We start from the raw sequence: 22,450 nt of genomic DNA on the forward strand, positions 1-22,450 counted from the left end.
GGCTTCTGGTCTTTATTTAGGGACTCTTGATGCCATAATACAAACACATGCTGCCTTTGCACCTACGCATGACTCCTAATTGTCTGAGATTCATCCCCCTTGAGTTTCAGAACAGGAATGTCTGCACTGCTGTTTTTGGCCCCGTAATGTGAACCCAAGGCCCTTGACCTGGGCTTTGAGACTCACTGCTGAATTGTGGGGTGGTTTCTGTCTCATTGTAGACGTGACCATAGACTTCTGATGGGAGAGATCTCCAAGTTTTATGTACTACTTTATAGTGAGAGTTTAATATAATTGGCCCTTGCCATCCTTAGCACTGCAAACAAAACCTATGCCAGTCAGACTTAAAACTATTTGGACAACAAAACCCTTGCTTCTAAGCTTGATCAAGGACTTTGGTACCAGAGGGAATGGGGAGAATATACTGAAATTTTCTGCTTTTACACTGCTTCATAGAAAAATATTATGTTCTTTGTGGGGGGTTTTAATGTTTATTAGAAGAAGCAATACAGAATCAGCAGTGTCCAGAATATCTTCTTTGAAGTACTGTGGGAATCGAGGGACAAGATTGCTTACACAATTCTAAATTACATTGAAATTTTAAAAACATTCAGTATGTTGTTAGATTTTTTTTGAAAAATACTGAACTTCTGAAGTTATGTGGGTTTGGGCTTCCTTATGTGAAACATTGCAAATGGCCTTTCACAATCTGCTCTTCCTCTTGGATGTACTGAATTGTGTCTTTGTGGCGTATATTTAAAAGATCTAGAAACGGTACTCTTTCCAACACAATTCTTCCTGTTTGTACTAATGGAAAAAGAAGACCAACTCAGTATGAAAGTATAGTAAGAATGTGTGGGGGCCAGGCTTCTAGTTGTGCTAGCATGTATCATTCTTTCATCTGGAACAATGCTAAAATAAAAAATTGACCGTGGTTTTTCTTGTGGATTTATGTTTGGATGGATGATTGTATCATTGGAATACCATTACTAAGTTGCGTTTATTGTTGAAAGTCGCTTGCAACAGAGTAAAATCTTAATAGAGATTATTGTTGGGGTTTAAAGTACTATTTCTTGGCTTTTAATCTCTGGTGGTTGTTGCTGTTACAAAGTGGGGGGAAAACAGCAGTTTGTATGGACTCAGAACACATTTATTATTATGGTGTCATAACTGAGTAAATCCTTGACCTATCATTTTACATTTGGTTGGGCCACATCCACATTAGAAAAGGTTTGCCAGAATAGCTATATCAGCAAATACACTGTCTGCATTAGCAGCAACTTATTTTTCTCACTGAACACATGGGGATGAAGTAATGTAGTGCAGGGTTTGCAAGTCAGTGTTTTTGCTTGTGTGTATGGATGTGTAATTTTGAAAAGAGGAATGTTTCATATCGCAAAAGAAAACTGGCATTCAGTGTTGTGGTTCAAGGCATCAGCTGACATTGCCACTGGGGAGAGGAAGGAGTTTTTCACGCCATCCATTATTCCATTCCGTAGAAGATTGTTCAGCCAGGGTATTGTACTTTCCAGGGAAGCAGTGATTTGGCCATTCACCTGGACTGGCAAAATCTATGTTCTCAATGCCATGCAAGTGAAGAAAATTGTTATGCTACTCCAGACATTTCTTAGTTGAGGAAGAATTATGGAAAGAAAACAGGAATGGTTCTGCCTTTTAGTCATCTATATTGAATAAGAAAATGCTTTATTCAGGATTGTATTGAGGAACAGGAAGGATGTCTCCTTAGTGGTCCGTTAGTCTCCCATCCTGTTCCATGTGAAGCAAAGCTTCATTCAGGACCAAGAGTGCTAGTTTGCTTAGAAATTGTCTCTCGTGGGGAAAATGGGGTATTTATAGCCTGGTGGCTTTATCTGTCCTACTTTTTTTCCCCCCCTGCTAGGTACCTCGTGACCCACCTCATGGGGGCTGATCTAAACAACATTGTGAAATGTCAGAAGCTCACAGATGACCATGTACAGTTTCTTATATACCAAATTCTTCGGGGACTGAAGGTACATGCACCAGTCCTATCAAAATGCTGAACACTCAGCTTGAAGAAATGGAAAGTCCTGAAGTATACAATTAGAGATTAACATAAATGGATAGTAGAGTATATTTATTTTCTTAGTGCATCTAGGGAAACCCTCTGTTGTTCTTTCTCCTGTCAGCTTAATGATTCAGTATTGTTATAGTACTCCACAGAAACACACAATGTGAATACATTCTCACATTGTGTATAGTGATGGGCTGAGCCTGCAAGGCTATGAATAAGAGCTATTCCATGCGCTATCATAGTGGTTCTATTATCCCATCAATTTGTCTCATTATTTCTGTTTCATTGTTGGTAAGAGTGAATTCTTCAGTGTTTGAAAGGAGACAGACTTAAGTATGAAACACCCTTTGTGCACATGACCCATGGAAGCTCTATGCACCGCTTAAGTCCCACTTCATTCCCACTGCAAGTGAATTATGTGGGGGACGAGGGTGGGTTATGCTCTATAAATAAGAGCATGAGAGGATGTTTATTATATGGATCTGTAAAATATCTGTCATCTTGTATTACAGTACATCCATTCGGCTGATATAATACACAGAGTGAGTATTGGTATTAGGGTAACTGTTTAAAATGTACTGAATTCACTATTTTTAAATGGTGTGACTTAGAATCTGTTCATCACAGCAACAGTAGAACTGGGATGAAAGCTGTTGGGGGGATATTGAAGGAAGTGGTCTAGAGGTAAAGGATGAGAAATGAATGTTAAAATTCCTGGGTTCTGTTCCCAGTTCTGCTTTGACTTTTTTTGTCTTTGGGTAAATTGCATTACTTGCCTCTTAATTACCTTCATAAAGGTATTGAGGTTTAATTAGCCTTTAGTGAGAGAAGGTTGAGAAAGCTAGTTGCTGCCTATACAGAAGGCCTTTAAGAACTGCAGAAAACTCAGTAAAAATATATTCTAAAATTAGACTTCTCCCCACTACAAAGAGTTGCGTTCCTAACTAAATAGTTGTTAATGCCAAATGCCAAATTATCCTAGACTCTGCCATAGCTGCAACTAATATATTATGCAAGACTGCTGATTTTTTTTTCCTTTTTAGGACTTAAAGCCTAGTAACCTAGCTGTAAATGAAGACTGTGAGCTGAAGGTAATCTGGGGATAATGTGCACTTAATTTGACTTGTGATTTGAATAGTCACATGGTGGATTTTAAAGATGCAGGACTTAAGAAAATCAGCTTCTTAATAGTTCAGTTGAATATGCCTGGAATACTTTAGTCCTCACCAGTTGTATGTTTAAGAGGCTGAAAGGAAGTTTGTGCTAAACTCCAATTTAACTTTTATATGTGGAGTGAATTTAGTGTTCATGAGAGTAAGGATGCTAAATAGTGTATAAATCAGCGAATCGACTAGTTGATGAAATTTCCATTGACTAGTCAATTAGTTGTTAAGTGGGGGAAACTGCAGAGCTGCAGCAGGGTTAGCCCCGGGAGCTAACCCCACTGCAGCTCTGCCTTTTAAATGTATTAAAAAGCACAAGCACAGTGTGGGGAAGCAGGCGCAAGCTGGGAGTCAGCTGATTTCCGGCTCGCGCCTACGCCTACGCCTCTTCCCCCCCCCCTCCCAAGATGGTGCTGCTGGGGGGGAACCGGCTTTTAAGATGGCTCCCCCCAACACCAGCTCCTGCTCTCTCGCTGCCTCTCTCTCTGGTAAAGGCAGCAGGGAGAGGGAGAAAGCAACTAGTTGCTTACATACCTACATAAGAGTAAAGGCTACCACAGTTTTGGCCTGGAATTGAGCAGAGTACAGTTAGAAGCAGGTTATGCCCCAGTCGTGATATCTGTAGCCTATTCTATTTTTTGTCTAGGCTAGTGCCATAATTGATGTTCCATAGTCTACTTTTTTCATTGTTCCCATTCAGTTCTTTCTCCATCCAGTCTCAAAACTACCTGATTTGTTCTAAAGTGTTTGGATGGTTTTATTTTTCTGTGGCAATAATGTGCAGTGCGCTCTCCCTCTCTCTCTTCTGCAGATTCTGGATTTTGGTTTGGCCCGGCACACAGATGATGAGATGACTGGATATGTGGCTACCAGGTGGTACAGGGCTCCTGAGATTATGCTGAACTGGATGCATTACAACCAGACAGGTACATTAGCAAAGAGGTTCTCAAACATTTAATAATGTAGCTCTCCTCCTGGTAAGGATTGTCTTATAGACACCCTTCCTTCCATTTTTAAGAATACAGACAGTCCCTGGGTTATGTACAAGATAGGGACTATAGGTTTGTTCTTAAGTTGAATTTGTATGTAAGTCAGAACTGGTACATATTGTAGGGGAAACTCTAGCCAAACATTTCTCCAGAGCTCAGTTTTATTCTCCCACACCTCACTTCCCTCAGTCCTGCAGACCAGGGAGATGCGGAGCGGCTTTTCTCGCCGCGGAGGACGCAGGCGGCGGGACCGCGGTGCGATTCAGTGGTCTGCTGGGGGGGGGGGGGGCGCAGTTAGTGCGGGGTTGCCTCACCCCGTTTGTAAGTAGGGATCTGATGTAAGTCGGATCCATGTAACCCGGGGACTGCCTGTACAAGTAGGGCAACTATAGCAACTGTATTTAAGTAAAGCTGAAGGGAAGAGCCAGCATTATATGGCCAGCCAGCTGTTCATGGCCAGAGTTTGAGTATCATTACGTTTGCATTTTCAGGATTTAATTTAAATAAAACATTTACAATTCTCAGGGTTATAATGAGCAAAATATTCATTCTCATCCATTCCTCTCATTTTCAAAGGTCATGACCTCCTATGGAGATAGATAATATAAATGTGCTCCTTTGATTTCATACCTTTTATATATGTGTGTGTGTGTGTGTGTGTGTGTGTGTGTGTGTGTGTGTGGGAGAGGGGTTTGTTTGTTTGGCTTTTTTGCCTTCCTTTTCCATCTGTTTCCATTTGGGTATGATAGGTGTAAGACCAGGCCCTTTTGCAGCTGTGCAAATGCATCCCACAGACATCTGCCTGCCTTGAACAGGCTTTCCCCTCTTCCTCTGTGGACTTCTATGCCTGATGGACATTGTGCCCAGCTGGGGTCATCTAATTTAGTATTAGGTTTGCTTTGTCAAGAGTCAGCTGAGAGTGACAGAAGATTGTTGGCTGGCCTGGGACTTATGGTATAAGTTGTTTTTAACACCAAAGGATTGAGTTATTTCTTCTTATTGAACAAGATAATTCTGTTGACATTTTATTATTTCCTATACTACATTTATCTTTTTTTTTTTTTTTTTTTTTTTTTTGTTCAGTTGATATTTGGTCAGTGGGGTGCATTATGGCTGAGCTGTTGACTGGACGAACATTGTTTCCTGGTACAGACCGTATCCTTTAAAAACTTTATTTTATTTTTTGAAATGTAAATTAGAGCATTTCACTGTCATACATTTCACAAGGAAATAAAATTTTCAGCGAATGACTTCTTGTGCTCCAGACATGGCTAGGTATGCCCTACCTGAGAACTCATTACTGTGCAAAAGGAGCCAGCACTCTTCCTCTTCACTGGCAGCTGCCATCACTTGAACTATTCACTTGTTGACAGTTTCTGGGAGTCCCTTGCTTGTCTGTCTGGCTAAATTATTGGCTTTTAGGTTTGGTCAGTGGCACAAAATGACCCATACCCCTTATTGCATCTTTCTTGATCTTAGTGCAGATTCCTTATAAGTATAAAACATCCCTTATTTCTCAAAAAGTTGACCTTCTTTCTTGTTTAAATGTGTTGTTATTAAAGCAGCTATTCTCATGTGTTAGGCCAGGGACTCCTTGCCAATTTGTTCCAAAATACCCAGATGCTTGTCAGATGCTTATTAATTTTAATCAGATGGGTTTCACTCCCTGTTTCAGCGTATACTTGTGCTGACATAAGGGCTCAGGCTCTGATAAGACTTGTATCATGATCGTTTTGGTAGCATCAAAGTGACCTGGGCGAGATCTTTTGGCAAGCCTAGAAGAGAGGGTAATTTTGTGAAGGGGGAAATTAATTCCTTGCAGAAGCATCTAGGAATATTTTCCTCAAAGAATTGGAATAAAATCTGCTATTTGGAGCAAATTGATGTATTTCAAAGAAAAAAACAAAACTTTAGTCAGCCATTGAACAACTAGGGATAAAAATAATTCCAGGCAGACACGATTGAGTTAACATCTAAATATAGGGATGGATTTTGTCAGAGATTAGCCACCTTCCACCAAAGCTTCCCCACTCCATACACTCAATTATAGTTTGTCTGCATAAGCACTAACATTTGCATCAGTTTCTGTTTCCTAGTAATGTGTAATATGTTAACTTACTATTAAATATATCTTTGGAAAGCTCTTTCCTAGACCTTAAAAAAACACTAATTGCTTTGTTCCTTTCATTACACTTATGCCATTTTCTGTTGTATGTTTTCTTTTCCTTCAGTGTCTTACTATTCCATCCTTTTTGCTCTCCTTGTATTGCATTATCTGTTTCCTTTCCTTCCATGCTACCTATAAATTCATACCACCACTCATCCATCTGGATTTGCTAACTATGCTCTTTCAACCTCAGTTATCTCCACTCCTCTCTTCTCTTTTTCCAGTTCCAGTTGGGCTACTTGAACTTCAGATCTGTTTCTTTCTCTCCTATTCTCTTCCTTTCTTGGGATCCAGAAGAGAGAAATAGACAAATACTGCCGTCTCCCCATTTTGACTACCTAAAAGCTGGCGACCAATTTAACATGTGGTCTGTCTTAGGTGCTTCGTTTTATGCTGCAGAAAAAGTATCACTGCTATTGACTTTTGACCCTGGAAGCACTAGCATCCTGAATCCAGAATCTAAACCGAAGAACACCGATTCAGGGTCTCTAACAAAAGTTGTCTATACTTCATGTGCTTCAGATGATGTTTCTTTTGTGCAGTGTAACAAAAAATGCTAAAGTGTAATTCAGTGTTTCAAATAGGATTTGCAGTGTAAGAAAGTAATGTAGTTTATTGAATAGAACACTGCATTGGAACTCAGGGAATCCGGGGCTGCCCTTGGCCTTCTGGGTGAACTTGGGCAAGTAACTTCAGCTCCCTATGCCTCATTTTCCCTGTCTTTATATTGGAGATAATATTGACTTCCTTTATAAAGTGCTTTGAAATCTACTGATGGAAAGTGTAGGGATGTAAGCGACTAGTCAACTCTCTGATAAGCAAATGCTTATTGGAGTGTCGACTAGTGACTCGACTAGCTGCTTTCTCCCTCTCCTCCCCCCTTGCTGCCTCTATCAGGGAGAGGCAGCAAAGGGGGGAGCAGGATCCGGTGTAGGGAGGAGCATAGCCAGCGGGGAACCCCAGCACTGTCCAAGTGGGAAGAAGGGGCAGGGGTACAGCAGGGAACTGGTGGCATTTCCACCAGTGCGATGTAGCAAGAGCAAAGTTCTTGCTACATTTCAAAAGCTGAATCACTGCAGGGAGCCTGGGGTGAGCTGGGGACTCAAACAGTGCCCTGCTGGTCCTGGGCTCTCTGATTCTGGAATGTACAAGGGCTCTTGTAATTTCAGAAGCAGGGAGCGCAGGGCCAGCAGGGGACTGCTTGAGTCCCCCACTGGCCATGCTCCCCAAGGCGCTTCTGCCTTTGAAATGTAGCAGGAGCCAGCAGGGCTCTTGCTACATTTCAAAGGCAGAGGCGCCCTTATTGACTAATCAAATAGTCGATGCAAGTTACATTGACTATTCGATTAGTTGATTAATCTAAATTTAACATACTTAGGAAAGTGCTGTAAAAAAGTTAAATGTTTTGTTAAATGCCAGGAAATGCTTTTGTGTGTACTTCATTGCACTGAGCAGAAAAGATAAATCTCTCCTTCCAAGTCTGAAAGACTTTCTTTTGACTTCTTAAAATATGCATTTTAGGCATATAACTACTATGAAAATCAAATTTGATTTTAAGAAATCCTGTCCTTTCCCATGTCATGCTAAGATGCTTTACTAATTTACATATTTCCTGCAGATATTGATGATTGTCTTGAATGCTTGCATTCTTTAATGTGTTCATAATTTGTCACATTGTGATGTTTTTCTCCTAATCAGTGCTTGATTTTATACTCCGGGAATACTCTGTTAGAGACCAGACACCTGCACACCCATCGCCCCACAGTCCCATTGCAGGGTACACCTCTGGCCCAGATATCAGCATCCCCCACCCCATAGAGCCTTGCTGTAGGATTCACACACACATAATCCCAGCCGTGGGGCACCCTCTGCCCAGTCACCAGCACTCCCAGAGCCTCTAGTTCCCTCTCAGCTTCTTTTGTGTCCCACTGGGAGAGAGATGTTATCATGATATCATGTTGAGCCCTTCCCTTCCTCACCCTTTGTCATAGCTATGTTTCCAGGGCTCTCTTCCATTTCAGGAGAATAAGGATCAAGCACAGCATGCAGTCTCCAACCCAGCCAACCTGGGCATTCTGCTCACAGTGAGCTAGGCTCTGCAGAGTTCAGCAACCCCTAGTAGCAGCTAGTAGCTCTTGTAGCCACAATTCTGCAGGGGAAACAGGGAACTCTGTCAAGTTCTGTGTTGCACGTTGGCACAGAATTCCCCCAGGAGTAAATATATGTAGACGTATTCAGGCCCTTCCCATACCTCCTCCACAGGTAAAGAAATCTTTTAGTAGTTCTTTGAGCATTTCCTACATAGATCCTCCACCTTAAGTGACACACACATCCTCTGCATGTGAGTTGGGCACATTCTGGAAACCAGCGTCTGTGGGCACTGGATATGACTCTTAACTATCTCTTTACACCTCATGCCAAAGATATAAAAGTGGGCCAACCCCTCCCCCATTCAGTCCTTTGAGACCCGCATAGATAGCAAGAAGGAACTAAAGGTAGTGACACACTCAGATTTTTCTGCATTTTTAAGATCAGTGCCCCAAGCTCCCAGCACTGGGTGTTTATTATTCAAGTAATAAGCCACATGTTTCTATAATTAATCTGCACAGATGGGGAATTAACTCTCTACTGTTATATTTGTCTTGGTTAACTCTGGGGTGAAGCTCATAGATCAACTGTGAGGTTCTAAAGTTAGTAAAATCTTTTTTGATGAGAGGAAGAGTGTAGAGGTATAATCAACAGATGCAGAAAATTTTGGAGTGATGGAAATAAGATGTAGGACGGTAATTGAAAACCTGAATTTCTCCCTGCCACACTCACACAGTTAGATTAATCATTCGCCATCCTCTTGAAATTCAGTCATCTTCAGAAAATGAATTATGTGACTTCAGATATCTATAATTTTCTCTTATTTTTACTATTAATATTTGTGCTTTTACAAGAATATTTTTCCATTGATAAAAAACTTGTCACCGCTTTTTCAGTGTGAGTGATCCATAGAAATAACAGAGAAAGCTGATTTTCTGTTTTCCCTGTACAAAGTATAGCATCATGCAAAAGGAAACAAACATGTATTTTCCTATTTACAATCTTGGATATAGTTGTAAGAAATACTTAACAATAACTGTTTAGTTGATCGTGTCTCTTTAAATTCTGTGACTTTTTTTTTTTTTGCTGTCCAGTCACATGCTGTTCTACAGAAGTTTCATGTGGAAAATGAACCATTTGGAAATTACTTGGTTTCCTGGTACATGTTTTTCTGCTTGTCTAGCCTTGCAAGTATTCTTTGGACTTGCTATGCCTCGATAAGCTCCTGTAATCTTGTGCTGCTAATGGTGATGGAAGATTGATTGTTTTCTGCATTTCAGAATCACTGGGACTTGAATCCTCGGAGAGCCTGTGGCGATCCTTTTGAGGTTTGCATGCTCTGCTTTCCCTTTCCATATACTTTTCTTCTTGAGTTTTTTTTTGTTTTTGTTTTCCCTTTGCTTTGTATGTTTACTAACTTTGTTAGTTTGGTGTTTAACTGTTCAGAGTTCACTTAACTAATGGGGCAATTGGTTCCAGAGTGAAGGCTACGCTTGCAATTCTGTGGAATACAGTTGAGGTCTAAAACTAGATGCAGTACTTCTGGTTGGGTTCACAGGTTTGTATAGGGCAACATCCAATCTGCATGCTAGTTTTGCTTTCAGGAGCTAGCAGAGTACTTGAAGTGTATTACACTTGGGAACTTTCTAGTAACTTCTAATACCTTGCTGTCTCCTGAGAATAGGGTTGGCAGGACAGCCAGCATGCTGTGTGCAATAGCATCATCCGCACAACTGTGTTTATACATGTGCTCAAAGCCAGCACTCCTGAGTTTTTTGTGAATAGGTAATTCCATTAAGGAGTGCAGACTCTCTAAAACTATTGCAAGGGTGTTTTCGGATAATCTCTTCTGCATCTGGTAATATTTATATACTGGCTTTTTTTTTAATAAAATAGATCATACAATTTTGTAAGTGCCAAATTTTTATGTAGTGAATTTTTAAGGAATATAACACCAAAATAAAAAATGCTTCTGACTCTTATTTTAGTTCAGTTGTTTCACATTAATAAGCAAGCTCTTTTAGTGTCTTAAAATAATACTGGGCAAATTTAACATAAATATTTCACATTTCTATTCAGATTTAAATTCCAAAACACTTGGGAGCTTATCTAAACTAGGGATAACTGCATAGGTCAGTGGGAACTTTTCTTAAATGGACATGCCCGGTATTATACATGGATATCTTCACTTCCAACCACCAGAGCACAGCAGTGCTCCAGCACTTTAGGACAAAAAGTGAAGTGCTCAGCTAAAACTTCAGAAAATATTTAGATCTTTCAGAATACTTCTGACATTTTGACCTTAACAGGTTAGGCTTACTGGTTAAGGTTAACTGGTTGGGCTGGAACAGCTGCTGGGGGCTACGGAACGGGTTGAAGGGACGCGGTGGGCAGGTACTGCTCCAGCGCAACCCCTGCCTGCCTATGGAATTGGGTGCTCTGTAGGCCAGCCCGCTGCAGGCAGGGGCTACTCCAGTATACCAGCTGGTGCAGCCCCTGCCGGAGGAGGAAGGAGGCACAGGCAGGGGCTGCTCTGGCTGAGCTGGAGCAGCCCTTGCATGTGGCGGAGAGGGAGTGTGTTCCAGCGCAGCAGTGGGTAGGGGAGAGCGCCCTGGCTCTCAGCCCTTTTAATCAGTTAATTGGTTAAACAAGATGTTGAACCAGTTAGCCAGTTTTACATCCCTAATTTACAGCTGACTACTGTGAATTATATCACAGAAATGTCTGATTCCGTTATGAGCTTTGGTGCCCGAGAGTTTGCAGTTCAGTGATTATAGTCAGTCTTTCTAGCTGTAATGTAAGAGTGCATGTTTTGATTCAGATTTAATAAGTTTATTCAAAATGTGGATTTTTTGAATGAAATGTCAACTCCGTTTGCCTGTCAAAGTAAACTATCGCATTGGGGTTTTTTGTCCATTATAGAATAATTTATTATAAATCAAACTTTAATCTAAACACAGCTTTAACAAGTACAATTGGTTGTGCAGATGCATTTTGGGTATTTGAAAAACAGCCCCTGGGCATGGGCAAAATTTCATTGAAATGTTTGCACTACTTGAAGACTTTTGTAGTAAGAATTGTACTCTAATATGTACACAAAATGCATATAGTACGAATACTCAGTTATGTATGGATTATGGCATTTGAGTAAAAAGATGCCTTGTAGTAAGATACAATTGTAACTGCATTTATGTGATCAGGGTGGCATTGTTTTCCCTGGACGTGAGCAATGTTGTCTAGAAATATTTTGTATTTAAAGGAAGCCACGTAACTATGTTAATTTAATTTAAGAGTACCAGGGGTTCCAGAAACAAGCTTGAATGATGTAGTCTGAAATCACTAATGGGATATGAACTGCAGCATATTAGAGCAATTTAGGGATTGAATAAGATTTCTCCCCAATTTTTTAAAAAGTTGACTTCTAGTCTGTTTTTTTGTTCTTGTGACAATCAGGCTTTTAACAGATTTCTCATTGTACGTTTTTTCAGATTTCTTAAAGATTTTTCTTTTCTCTCTGCCTTTTTGAAGAGAGCAGCTCAGTTGTCTAAATGACCTAATGGTAGTTCCATTTTGGACTGGACATTGTGTCTATTCTAGATTAACTGTCCCATTGGAAGTATAAAGGTTTTCATCATACAAATATACAGCTTGGGGGCTTTCAAACCCTGGGTTTTTTGTTTTTGTTTTTTTTGCAAGCTTCTTTTCGGCCTGTTTTTGTTTTATTTTGCCAGCAATGTAAAAGCAAAAAGATATAGTCCACTTCTTATTTTCTAAAAGAAGTCAGTAGGAAATAAGCATCCTCTGCTGATTATATTGGCCACTTAAATGGTTCTCCATTTAGCGTGCAGCATGGGGAGTGGAAGAAGGGTGCACTCAGTTTTTAGTTTTGTTAGAATAACTCTAGACAGCAAGCAAGTTCCCATCATTCTGTGACATCTGGAGTTTGTCATAACTGGTCAAACAGTCTCAGCAGTGTGTTACAAATGGCCATGTATTGTTGCATACTAGCACCTACACTTGCCAGCCTTCTGCTTTACTGCATCTGTTACTAATGTGCTAAATACTGCTAGCTACTAAAGCTCTGGTTGGAGGTTGAAGGGTGGAGGGAGCATGTGAACTAAGCCTTGCCGGTGAGACAAAAATTTGTCTTCATGTCTGTTGTGCATTGTTCATGTCAGTCAAGTGCACAGCGTAAGTGATCAACTATGCTCAATCCATGTGTGCACACTTGTGGTCCAGTTGTTTTAATATGAATGATTTAGACACAACAGCATTGTGTGGGGATGTTTAACTTTATACAGAAGGAGTGTATAAAGTTTGCTTAAAATGACTGTTCAGGCAAGGTCTTGTTAGACCTTAACTTTCCAGCTTCATTAGGCTGATGCTCTGATTTTTTTTTTTTTTTCATTTTGATTTGTCCCAGCATTTTCCTTTATGGTTCACCATTAGATATTGATCAGTTGAAGCTCATTTTGAGACTCGTTGGAACCCCAGGTCCTGAGCTTTTGAAGAAAATCTCCTCAGAGTCTGTGAGTTTATACTTTGATTGTAATATCTGCCCTTTTCGGAGTCAGCGTGTTTTCTGCCTCTGTTCTGCCCACTTATAGTTTGGCTGTACTTTAATCTTTTTTCTGGGTTTTTGGTCTCTTCCTTTTTCAGTTTTCTCTCTTGGGGTATCTTTGAGTTCATATTTTGCCTGCTATCTCTTCCTCTTGCTCTACGGCGTGAACGCCCCTTTGCCATCCCATTTTATGTTTTCCTGACTTCTTTTTACGGGTCTGTACTTCACAAAGGATCACACAGGCAGACACTACTGGAGAAGCACCTCTTATGGTTGGGATTTTGGGACTTACACCAATCACTGTTTCTCTAGATTGCCTGTGCAAGGACTCTGGAGCAAAAGATCTCGTCCAATAATGAACATGACATTAAAATGTGCAATTTCTCTAGGGGAGTTTGTGTATTCTTCCTAAAGCAGTCTCTCCTATGACAGCAGAATGAGTTACGGCTGCTGCCACCACTGAGACTCCTGGGTTTTATATTCTGAAAACAAAAATTGCATTGTAGTGGCTAAATTATGAAAGAGAGAGCCACCATGGTAGTAGTACGCAGCCAATCTAGCTACTTCAAATGATCATGCTGTGCTAATGTGTGTTAATTTGCACTGTACTTTTGCCAGCATGTGTTATCTATGACCACTGAAGCTTGATTTAGACAGATTCCTATTTAAATGGTGACTAATTTCTTCAGTCTTTTCTACCACCTTTGTCATATAAAAATGTTTGTTCCTGAATTGTGAACCTCTTTAGGAAGGCAAAGTATAAAATAAATTAGAATCAATTTTACCTCTTCACATAATTAAAATACACAGAAGTTATATCAAGGAATACAACAACAACAAAAACGGTTATATGGGGAAAGGAGGGAGCAGCAGAAGCAAATGAGTCACTAATGCATAGTAAGTATTGATGTAATGAACTGGCTTACAGGTGCAGGCAGTCCCCTGGTTACGTACAAGATAGGGAATGTAGGTTTGTTCTTAAGTTGAATTTGTATGTAAGTCGGAACTGGTACATATTGTAGGGGAAACTCTAGCCAAACATTTCTCCAGAGCTCAGTTTTATTCTCCCACACCTCACTTCCCTCAGTCCTTTATTCTCAAGCTGAGGTGTCTGCTGAGAAAAGCAGCTCCGCGTCTCCCTGGTCTGCTGGGGGAGTGGGGGCGCTAGCTTCGCGTCTCCCTGGTCTGCTGAGGGGAAGCAACTAGTGCGGGGTTGCCTCACCCTGTTTGTAAGTAGGGATCCGATGTAAGTTGGATCCATGTAACCCGGGGACTGCCTGTATGTAGTTCCATGCTGCAGTAAAATGAGGTACTTGTTAAAAAATTGGAGAATCAGTAGACTATGTCAGATACCTGGTGTGGGAGCAGCGTGATATCTGTCAGACATGTAAGAAGTCAGATGGGGCCAGAATGAGCAGATGAGCACATCAGGTATAGTGATAGCTAGAACTGGGTGGCCAAGACATGTCCTAAAGATATAGTGGGCTGAAACATTGTGAATCTACAGAACACTGGGTATGGGCAAATTTGGGGGAGGATATAACAGGACCTACAATAAGGCATGAAATCGATGAGCTATTCATAGAATGAATGTCACCGTAGCTGTGATTTTTTTTTTAAGAAGTTGCAATACTTAAGAGTTGTAGCAGTTTGAGGTGCAAAGAAAATCTATCTGAGTGACTACAGTATTCCAAATCCAAGAAGTGAACTTGTGTTCAGAATTGAGATGTAAGTAATGGTATCCCCATGTCAAGTAAGATAATAGCCATCTTTTATGGTGATTCAAGTAAATTAAGCTAGAGTTGAATAATGTGTTTGAGCAGGTAGGCAGAGTGTAAATTGAGAAGGGACTCTTTGCTCAAGTTTTCACTGACCTTAACATACAAATAGTACTGGAGTGTTTATGAAATGCTGAATACTAATAAGGGGTGCTAGATGGAGAGGGAAAGGGTTGAGAACAAAGCTTTATGGGGTCCTATACCATAAATACGGGGTGTAGTATTGTCTTCTTTGAGCAAAGCAAAACTAACTGAAGGAAGGCTTGGAGGCAGATATACCAGATATAGTGTTCTAGGAACATAGTATGGTCAGAAGTATCAAACATCACATTATGGTTGAAGACTGAAGGAAAGGTGCAGTAACCTACTGGCATTCAAGGATGCCTTACATGGTGAAGCTATAGAAGAGAGATTTTTCTCTAGTATTGTGCTGAGATAGTAAATAACTATTTGATTTGGTGGCTTTATTTGTGATACGATAGATGATTTTTAGCATGACAGGGATAGCTCTGCTTATGGGAGTGATGAAGGAATGTAAAGGTATGTATCGAGTAGAAATGGCTATCTTAGAGTAAGCAGTTTTGGTAGGGAGATACTGGCAATTTTGGTAGGACCTGGGTGGAATTTAAAAACTACATCACAGCTTAAATGAATATGTGGGGAAAATGGCATGAAAATGGCCCTCCAGAAAACGCTTGAATACATGTACCTTTTAGGATCTTGAGAGGATCATTAATTAAAAACACTAGCCTTGTCTAGACTACAGAAATAGGTTGTTTTTAAATACATTAGGTGTTAACATGATTTAAAACAGTTTAGACAAGATTTTATACTTTTAAAACGTGTTACTTTATCATTGTCCACCTTAATTTCTTCGTGTTTAAAAATCTAACACATTTTTAAACAAAACTCTCTTCATAGTTTAGCCAGGGCTACATCAAAGACTTGAATTCCAAGCTTGAAGGCCCTCCACAGTCACCAGCTCCTGGCCTCTCATTTACAGACTGGCCACTCAAAAATTTCACCTCTGACATGAGATGAAGCCTGTTTGGATATGCTTGCATATCTGAATATGTAGAAGCAGCCCAGGATCGAATAAGGATCCTTGGTAACAAATCTAAGCAAATCTAACACAACATGGTTGGATCGTCCCACTCAGCTGAAATATCATCTTCTTTATTTCCTTTGATAGTTTTCTTCCAACTACTATTATCCCCTCAGAAGTATTTGGAATGGATTTTACCCTGTTAGCTGTGTTTCTCAGCCAGACACTAAAATAGCAGTGCGATTGAACTTTCTAGAACTGATGAATGATGTGGAGCTAAATTTCAAGGATGTAGTATGTGGGTTGCAACCCATTGACATCTCGCTAGCTTCTTCATCAGTCTCACATAAATGTTGAATAAGAGAGGTAATAGATTTTAGGATCCTGCTGAACTTCATGCAAGAGAACTCTTGGGTTCAACTAATTATCCCCATATTTCCTTCTGGTAGAGCTACTTGAAGAGAAATAAAGTTAGGAGGCTAGATATGATTGAGATGTGATTGAGCTTGGTCCTGCCTTGAGGACGGGGGGCTGGACTCGATGACCTCTTGAGGTCCCTTCCAGTCCTATTATTCTATGATTCTATGAATGGCTGCTGTTTACATGGAGGAAAATATCTAACTCTTCATAGGAGGCAGGTAAATGAAGGTATGCAATGAGAGCATTGAAGAGTGAGGATTTTCGATGACTTGAGAAATTGCAGAATGATTAGAATGTTGCAGGTTAGTCAGGGTCTTGTAGGTCTAAGTGGCCTTTCCAAACCTCTCACTAAACTAAACTACAACTTTTTTTTTTGTTTGGTGAATCATTATTTCCCCTGTTTATGACCTCAGTCCTGCAGGGTTGAAGTTTAATGTTATACTCAAATTTATGATTGGGGAGATTTAGGGATGGAAGATCAGCCCCTACTCAGACAGGAGCTGCTGCCTCCCTGCGCTGCTGCCTTCTTGTCAGAGGCAGCAGTGCAGGGCAACAGGCAGCCGGTCCACGGTGGGAGCTGGTTTTTAGACTGGCCCCCCCTTGCAGTCCAGCTCCTGTCTGGCACCAGTGGCAGGGGGTTCCTCGGGAGTGTACTGACTGCTGGCCCCTCTCCTGGGAATTATAGAATAGTCAATTAACAAGGATTCATGAGGTTACTCGACTATTCAATTAACCGATATTTAACATCCCTAGGTAGACTGTGTACCTAGATTGTCAAAGTAGCTTATTGTAGATTTCTGTGCTGGGGCAGTTTGGGACAGCAAGAACCCAGGGGTAGGATTTGACCCAAAGTGCAGAAAGTATAGGATACTTGAGGTGACAGCTATTGAAGTGTGGAAAAGAGGGAAGTTTTTAGTGAACTGGAGAATTCATCGAAGACTAAAGTCAATCTTGCTGGAGAAATTACTGATCTGGCCAATAAGGTGGTTGATTTTGTTTGGGGTTACCACCAGGAGACATTAAAAGTGCCAAGTGGAAGAGAATATTTTGGCTGTCATTGAAACTATTGCCTGCAGGCTGAGAAGCTGGATGCAAGATGAAGGAAGGAAAGATTAGGTGAACAATTCAGGATTAATATGCAGCAAGGTAAAATTTTAATCTGCCATAGACTTGACTCTCTGCATGGATATTGCTGATGCACACTAATAGTTTGTTAATGTACTTTGATCAGTCCTGTTTCAATGAGAACTAGATCAGAGCTCATTAACCAACTATTAATGGACCTCAGTGGGGTCTTCATGGACAGTTGTCAGTGGAAGCTTAATGCATGATAGATTGACACATATGAAGTTGCTGTGAACTAAGTTGCCTTGTGAAAAAGCCCTGAATTTTAGATTTAGAGAGCGCATTAAGAGAAAGTGACAGATATTGGAAAGACCAGATGGATGAGGTAATATCCTTGTTTTTCTTCGACCAACTCCAATAAAAGAGATTACCTCACTCACCTTGTCTCTAATGTTCTGGTTAAACACAGCAAGCCGTATTTGGGAAGGAAGAAAATGGGATGGAGGAGGCATGGTTTGAAAATTGTGATGCTACCCTCGGTGCCAATAGCTTGAGAGAATTTGGTGTGGTAGAGGCTAAGTCCTCATTAAGAATCCCTTATAAAATACTGGAAAGTATTTTAAAAGAAATACTTCTATTTAGGTGTGGGGCAATGATGATGATCCTATTACAAGCTCTAGAGTTGCTTTTTTTCTTTTTACTTGTCCCATGCAAAGTTTTCTGCCTCATTTTAGTTGCCATTAAAGTCTCTCACTTCTGTGCAATGACATCCGCTAATATTTTGTGCAATGTTAATGTCTTGCTAGCCCTGCGTTTGTCGTCTTTCATCTCCGCACCCACATATCACACTCCCCTCATAGCTATTCAGAAGGAAGGTGCCAGGCGGAGCTAATATCACCAGCATCTAGGCCACAAGGGTCTTAACTGCTTCCTGTGCAGTAAGTCAGTAAAGCTATGCTCTCAAAAGCCAGTTCAGAGAATCAGTTTGTTCAGAAGCCATATGTGAATGTAGCTGCCTGGGAAAACTGTTGAGAAGTTTCAAGAAGACAAATCTGTAAATTAAGTTTGAGTTTGGCTATTAAATATGTGCCTGTTTGTGCTGACAGGCTGTTCACAATTGAGAATTAGGAATCAATTTGCTTTAACTGCTCACTAGTCCACATCACTAAACCCCACAAGTATGTCTGACAGATTGAGTGGTACTTGCTTATTTGATCTGTGCTTTGTGGTAGACAGAAGAAATGGTTTGTGTGCAGCTGTGTTTTTATGTTTAAAAAAAATTTTTTTGCACTGATCTTAACAAAGCCCTTGACTAGGCACCTAAGATATTAACCAGCTTCAGCAGATCATGCGTCTGACAGGAACACCCCCTGCATATCTGATTAACAGGATGCCCAGTCATGAGGTGAGACCTGACAGGATGTACAGAGGTTTGCAATTCAGGTCACCGCTTCTTGGGTTCGCTAACTGCTTGCATGAGGCATGGGATGGGCACTTAATAACTGCCTGCTGCACCCCAGATTTTTAAACAAGTCTAAAGCAAATATCAAATTAGAACAGTGCACACTAAACTGTTGGCCTCTGGGACATAGGAGAACCTGAATGAGTTGTTTTTAGAGTATCACTTAACAGTTGAATAATTTACCTGGTCATCATGAAGATGTTTATATACCATAGCAGTATATGACATGCTTCTCATGCCTCGTAGAGGAGGCAGTAAGCTTTTGCAACGGATTTCTGGGCTGTATTTTGTGTTTCCACTTTTGCACAAACCATGGAGCAAATCTTCATTGTCATTATCCATATCCTTTCTTTCCTCCCCCACCATAGATGGTTAGTAGGAAAATTGATGAGCCTGATGAGAGCAAGAGAACCAAAGTAGGCAAGCAGTGTGTACACAACAAAATACTTCCAACAAGTTGAGGTGCACTCCATATCCTGGTGGCTGGGAGACGTTCTTTAACAAAACATTTTTTTCCACAGGCAAGAAACTACATCCAGTCTTTGTCCTACATGCCAAAGATGAATTTTGAAAATGTGTTTATTGGTGCCAATCCACTGGGTAAGACTTGCAGCATTTCTGGGTAGGGCATTTTGTGGAAGATGTTATTAGGTCTTGCTCATTGATTTGAAGACTTGGGATTTTCCCTTCGGGTTAGTGTGAGGATGGATTTATATTTAGGTGGGTTTTTGGTGTTGAAGTAGAAGTGAATGAGACAGCCTTCCCTTTACCATTCTAATAGACCATTATGAACTTCTGAAGAAGTGGGCTATGCCCACAAAAGCTCATGATAGCATCTACATATTTTGTTAGTCTTTAAAGTGCTACCAGATTATTTGTTGTTGTTTTAAGTTTTTCCTACAGTTAGGGGTATGAAATAAGCATTGCAACCTGCAAGCAATATTAATAATCCCTGGTATAACTCACTGATTAAATATAAAATTTAAAGTCCTTGGTACTTTTGGGAGCCTTACCAGTTAATATTTTAACTAGCTGCTTGGCATTGACTTCCAGGAAGCTGCTTCTTTATTTTGTTACTACAGATCTTAATTGTAATCCAGAGTAATTGCTCAGGAGAGGGAGAAAAACCTTGTTTTTGGCATTGCCCCACCAAGCTACCTTGTGGCGTCTATATTAAAACTAGAATCCACTGCTATGTATTTTTTTATTGCTATTTTAGGCTCTCTCTCCTGCTGGCTATAAAATCTTATATTGAGGAAGTGTGAAGCTCAGTTCTGGCGTGTCTTAGAATACTGATACTTGTTCACTCATGTTTTGTTTTTGACTACAGAGTAGTTGAATATGGTGATGCCTCAGACCTTAAAATAGTTGAGGAGGGAGGTTCCTGAAAAACTACCAAATTCCATAGGTGGTGCTTATATAAACTTGAGCCTTAGTATTATGCTGGCTCACCATGTGTGTAAAAACCTTTCTTTTCTGTCTCTGGGCTTTGACAGCTGTGGACTTGCTGGAGAAGATGCTGGTGCTGGACACAGACAAGCGAATTACTGCAGCTGAGGCATTGGCCCATGGCTATTTCTCTCAGTACCATGACCCAGATGACGAACCAGTGGCAGACCCCTATGACCAGTCTTTTGAAAGCAGAGAACTCGAGATTGAGGAATGGAAAAGTGAGTCCAGTGAAAGGTGGAGTCACTGAGGCAAACTGCATTTCTAAAGGCAGATGCCACACGCTAACATTGAACAACAGCTTTTATGGTTGGTTGAAGTAAACTTTTGGAGGTGGAGAGCACGAGATGGAGCTGCTGGAAATGTGTGCGCTGACAAAAGGTCTCATGACAGGCAGTCCCCGGGTTACGTACAAGATAGGGACTGTAGGTTTGTTCTTAAGTTGAATCTGTATGTAAGTCGGAACTGGCGTCCAGATTCAGCCGCTGCTGAAACTGATCAGTTTCAACAGTGGCTGAATCTGGACGCCAGTTCTGACTTACATACAGATTCAACTTAAGGACCCCAGGCATCCCCAAGTCAGCTGCTGCTGAAACTGATCAGCGGCTGATTCCAGGAAGCCCGGGGCAGGGGCTTCCTGTAGTCAGCCACTGGTCATTTTCAGCAGCTGCTGACTAGGGGACACCTGGGGCAGAGCAGCTGGGGTGCTGCTGGGTTGGTCCAGTGGCACCCAGAGCGGCGCTACGGGACCAACCGGCAGCGCCCCAGCTGCTGTACCACAGGCGTCCGGAGCAAAGCCGCGGAGCACGGGGGCAGCGGGACAGCCCAGACGCGCCGTGGCTATCCTGCTGCCCTCGGGCTCCGTGGCTTTGCTCTGCTTTGCTCCCCGTCGCCCTGGTCTGCAGACCAGGGGGACGGGGAGCAAAGGGGCGGAACACGCGGGCAGCAGACAGCCCAGACGCGCCGTGGCTATCCTGCTGCCCTCGGGCTCCGTGGCTTTGCTCTGCTTTGCTCCCCGTCGCCCTGGTCTGCAGACCAGGGGGACGGGGAGCAAAGGGGCGGAACACGCGGGCAGCAGACAGCCCAGACGCGCCGTGGCTATCCTGCTGCCCTCGGGCTCCGTGGCTTTGCTCTGCTTTGCTCCCCGTCGCCCTGGTCTGCAGACCAGGGGGACGGGGAGCAAAGCGGCGGAACACGCGGGCAGCAGACAGCCCAGACGCGCCGTGGCTATCCTGCTGCCCTCGGGCTTCGCGGCTTTGCTCTGCTCCCCGTCCCCCAGGTCTGCAGACCAGGGGGAGGGGGAGCAGAGTAGAGCAGAGCGGCGGAACGCGCGGCCAGCTGACAGCCCAGACGCTTCTGGGCTGTCAGCTGGCCGCGTGCTCCGCTCTGCTTCCCCCCCCCCCCCCCCATGGTTTGCAGACCGGGGGGGGGGGGGAGCAGAGCAGAGCAGAGCGGCAGAACGCGCGCGGCCAGCTGACAGCCCAGCTGACAGCCCAGACGCATCTGGGCTGTCAGCTGGCCGCGCGCTCCGCTCTGCTTCCCCCCCCCCCCCCTGCAGACCAGGGGGAGGGGGAGCAGAGCGGAGCACAGCAGAGCGGCGGAACGCGCGGCCAGCTGACAGCCCAGACGCTTCTGGGCTGTCAGCTGGCCGCGTGCTCCGCTCTGCTCCCCCTCCCCCTGGTCTGCAGACCAGGGGGAGGGGGAGCAGAGCGGAGCGGAGCAGAGCAGAGCGGCAGAACGCGCGGCCAGCTGACAGCCCAGACGCGTCTGGGCTGTCAGATGGCTGCGCGTTCCTCTGCTCTGCTCTGCTCTGCTCTGCTCCCCCTCCCCCTGGTCTGCAGACGGGGGGGGGGGGGGAGAGCAGAGCGGAGCGCGCGGCCAGCTGACAGCCCAGACGCGTCTGGGCTGTCAGCTGGCCGCGCGTTCCGCCGCCGCTTTGCTTCCTCTCCCTGGTCTGCTCGAGACCAGGGAGAGGAAGTGCCCCGTTCGTAACTGCGGATCCGACATAAGTCGGATCCGCGTAACTCGGGGACTGCCTGTAGTTTGTTCCTCTTCATTCATTGGAAATACCTTGAATTGTTCTGGTGACTTACTTTGTGCAGAATGAATACAGTCTTCTGCTAGCTGGTTATACAAATATCAGCTCATGCAGACAAATTATGGAGACTTCAACACTTTGGAGACTTCTAAAGTATACCTTTCTGGCATTC

General features: G+C 42.5%; 1 protein-coding gene across 2 annotated transcripts in view; it reads left to right on the top strand.

The window, feature by feature from the left end:
* The window catches only part of MAPK14 (mitogen-activated protein kinase 14), a 60,516-nt gene that overhangs the window by 35,528 nt on the left and 2,538 nt on the right, over nucleotides 1-22,450 (top strand). Inside the window, exons 4-11 of one of the 2 annotated variants that reach the window (XM_075910336.1) lie at nucleotides 1,901-2,012; nucleotides 2,566-2,595; nucleotides 3,097-3,144; nucleotides 4,028-4,142; nucleotides 5,289-5,360; nucleotides 18,655-18,734; nucleotides 19,313-19,391; nucleotides 20,288-20,461. In XM_075910336.1, the coding sequence (XP_075766451.1) occupies nucleotides 1,901-2,012; nucleotides 2,566-2,595; nucleotides 3,097-3,144; nucleotides 4,028-4,142; nucleotides 5,289-5,360; nucleotides 18,655-18,734; nucleotides 19,313-19,391; nucleotides 20,288-20,461 (710 nt within the window). Of the gene's footprint in view, nucleotides 1-1,900; nucleotides 2,013-2,565; nucleotides 2,596-3,096; nucleotides 3,145-4,027; nucleotides 4,143-5,288; nucleotides 5,361-12,909; nucleotides 12,990-18,654; nucleotides 18,735-19,312; nucleotides 19,392-20,287; nucleotides 20,462-22,450 lie in introns of both variants that reach the window. The other variant, XM_075910335.1, reaches the window with a different exon arrangement.

Source organism: Pelodiscus sinensis, chromosome 27 (assembly GCF_049634645.1).
Source record: "Pelodiscus sinensis isolate JC-2024 chromosome 27, ASM4963464v1, whole genome shotgun sequence".
Classification (NCBI taxonomy): domain Eukaryota; kingdom Metazoa; phylum Chordata; order Testudines; family Trionychidae; genus Pelodiscus; species Pelodiscus sinensis.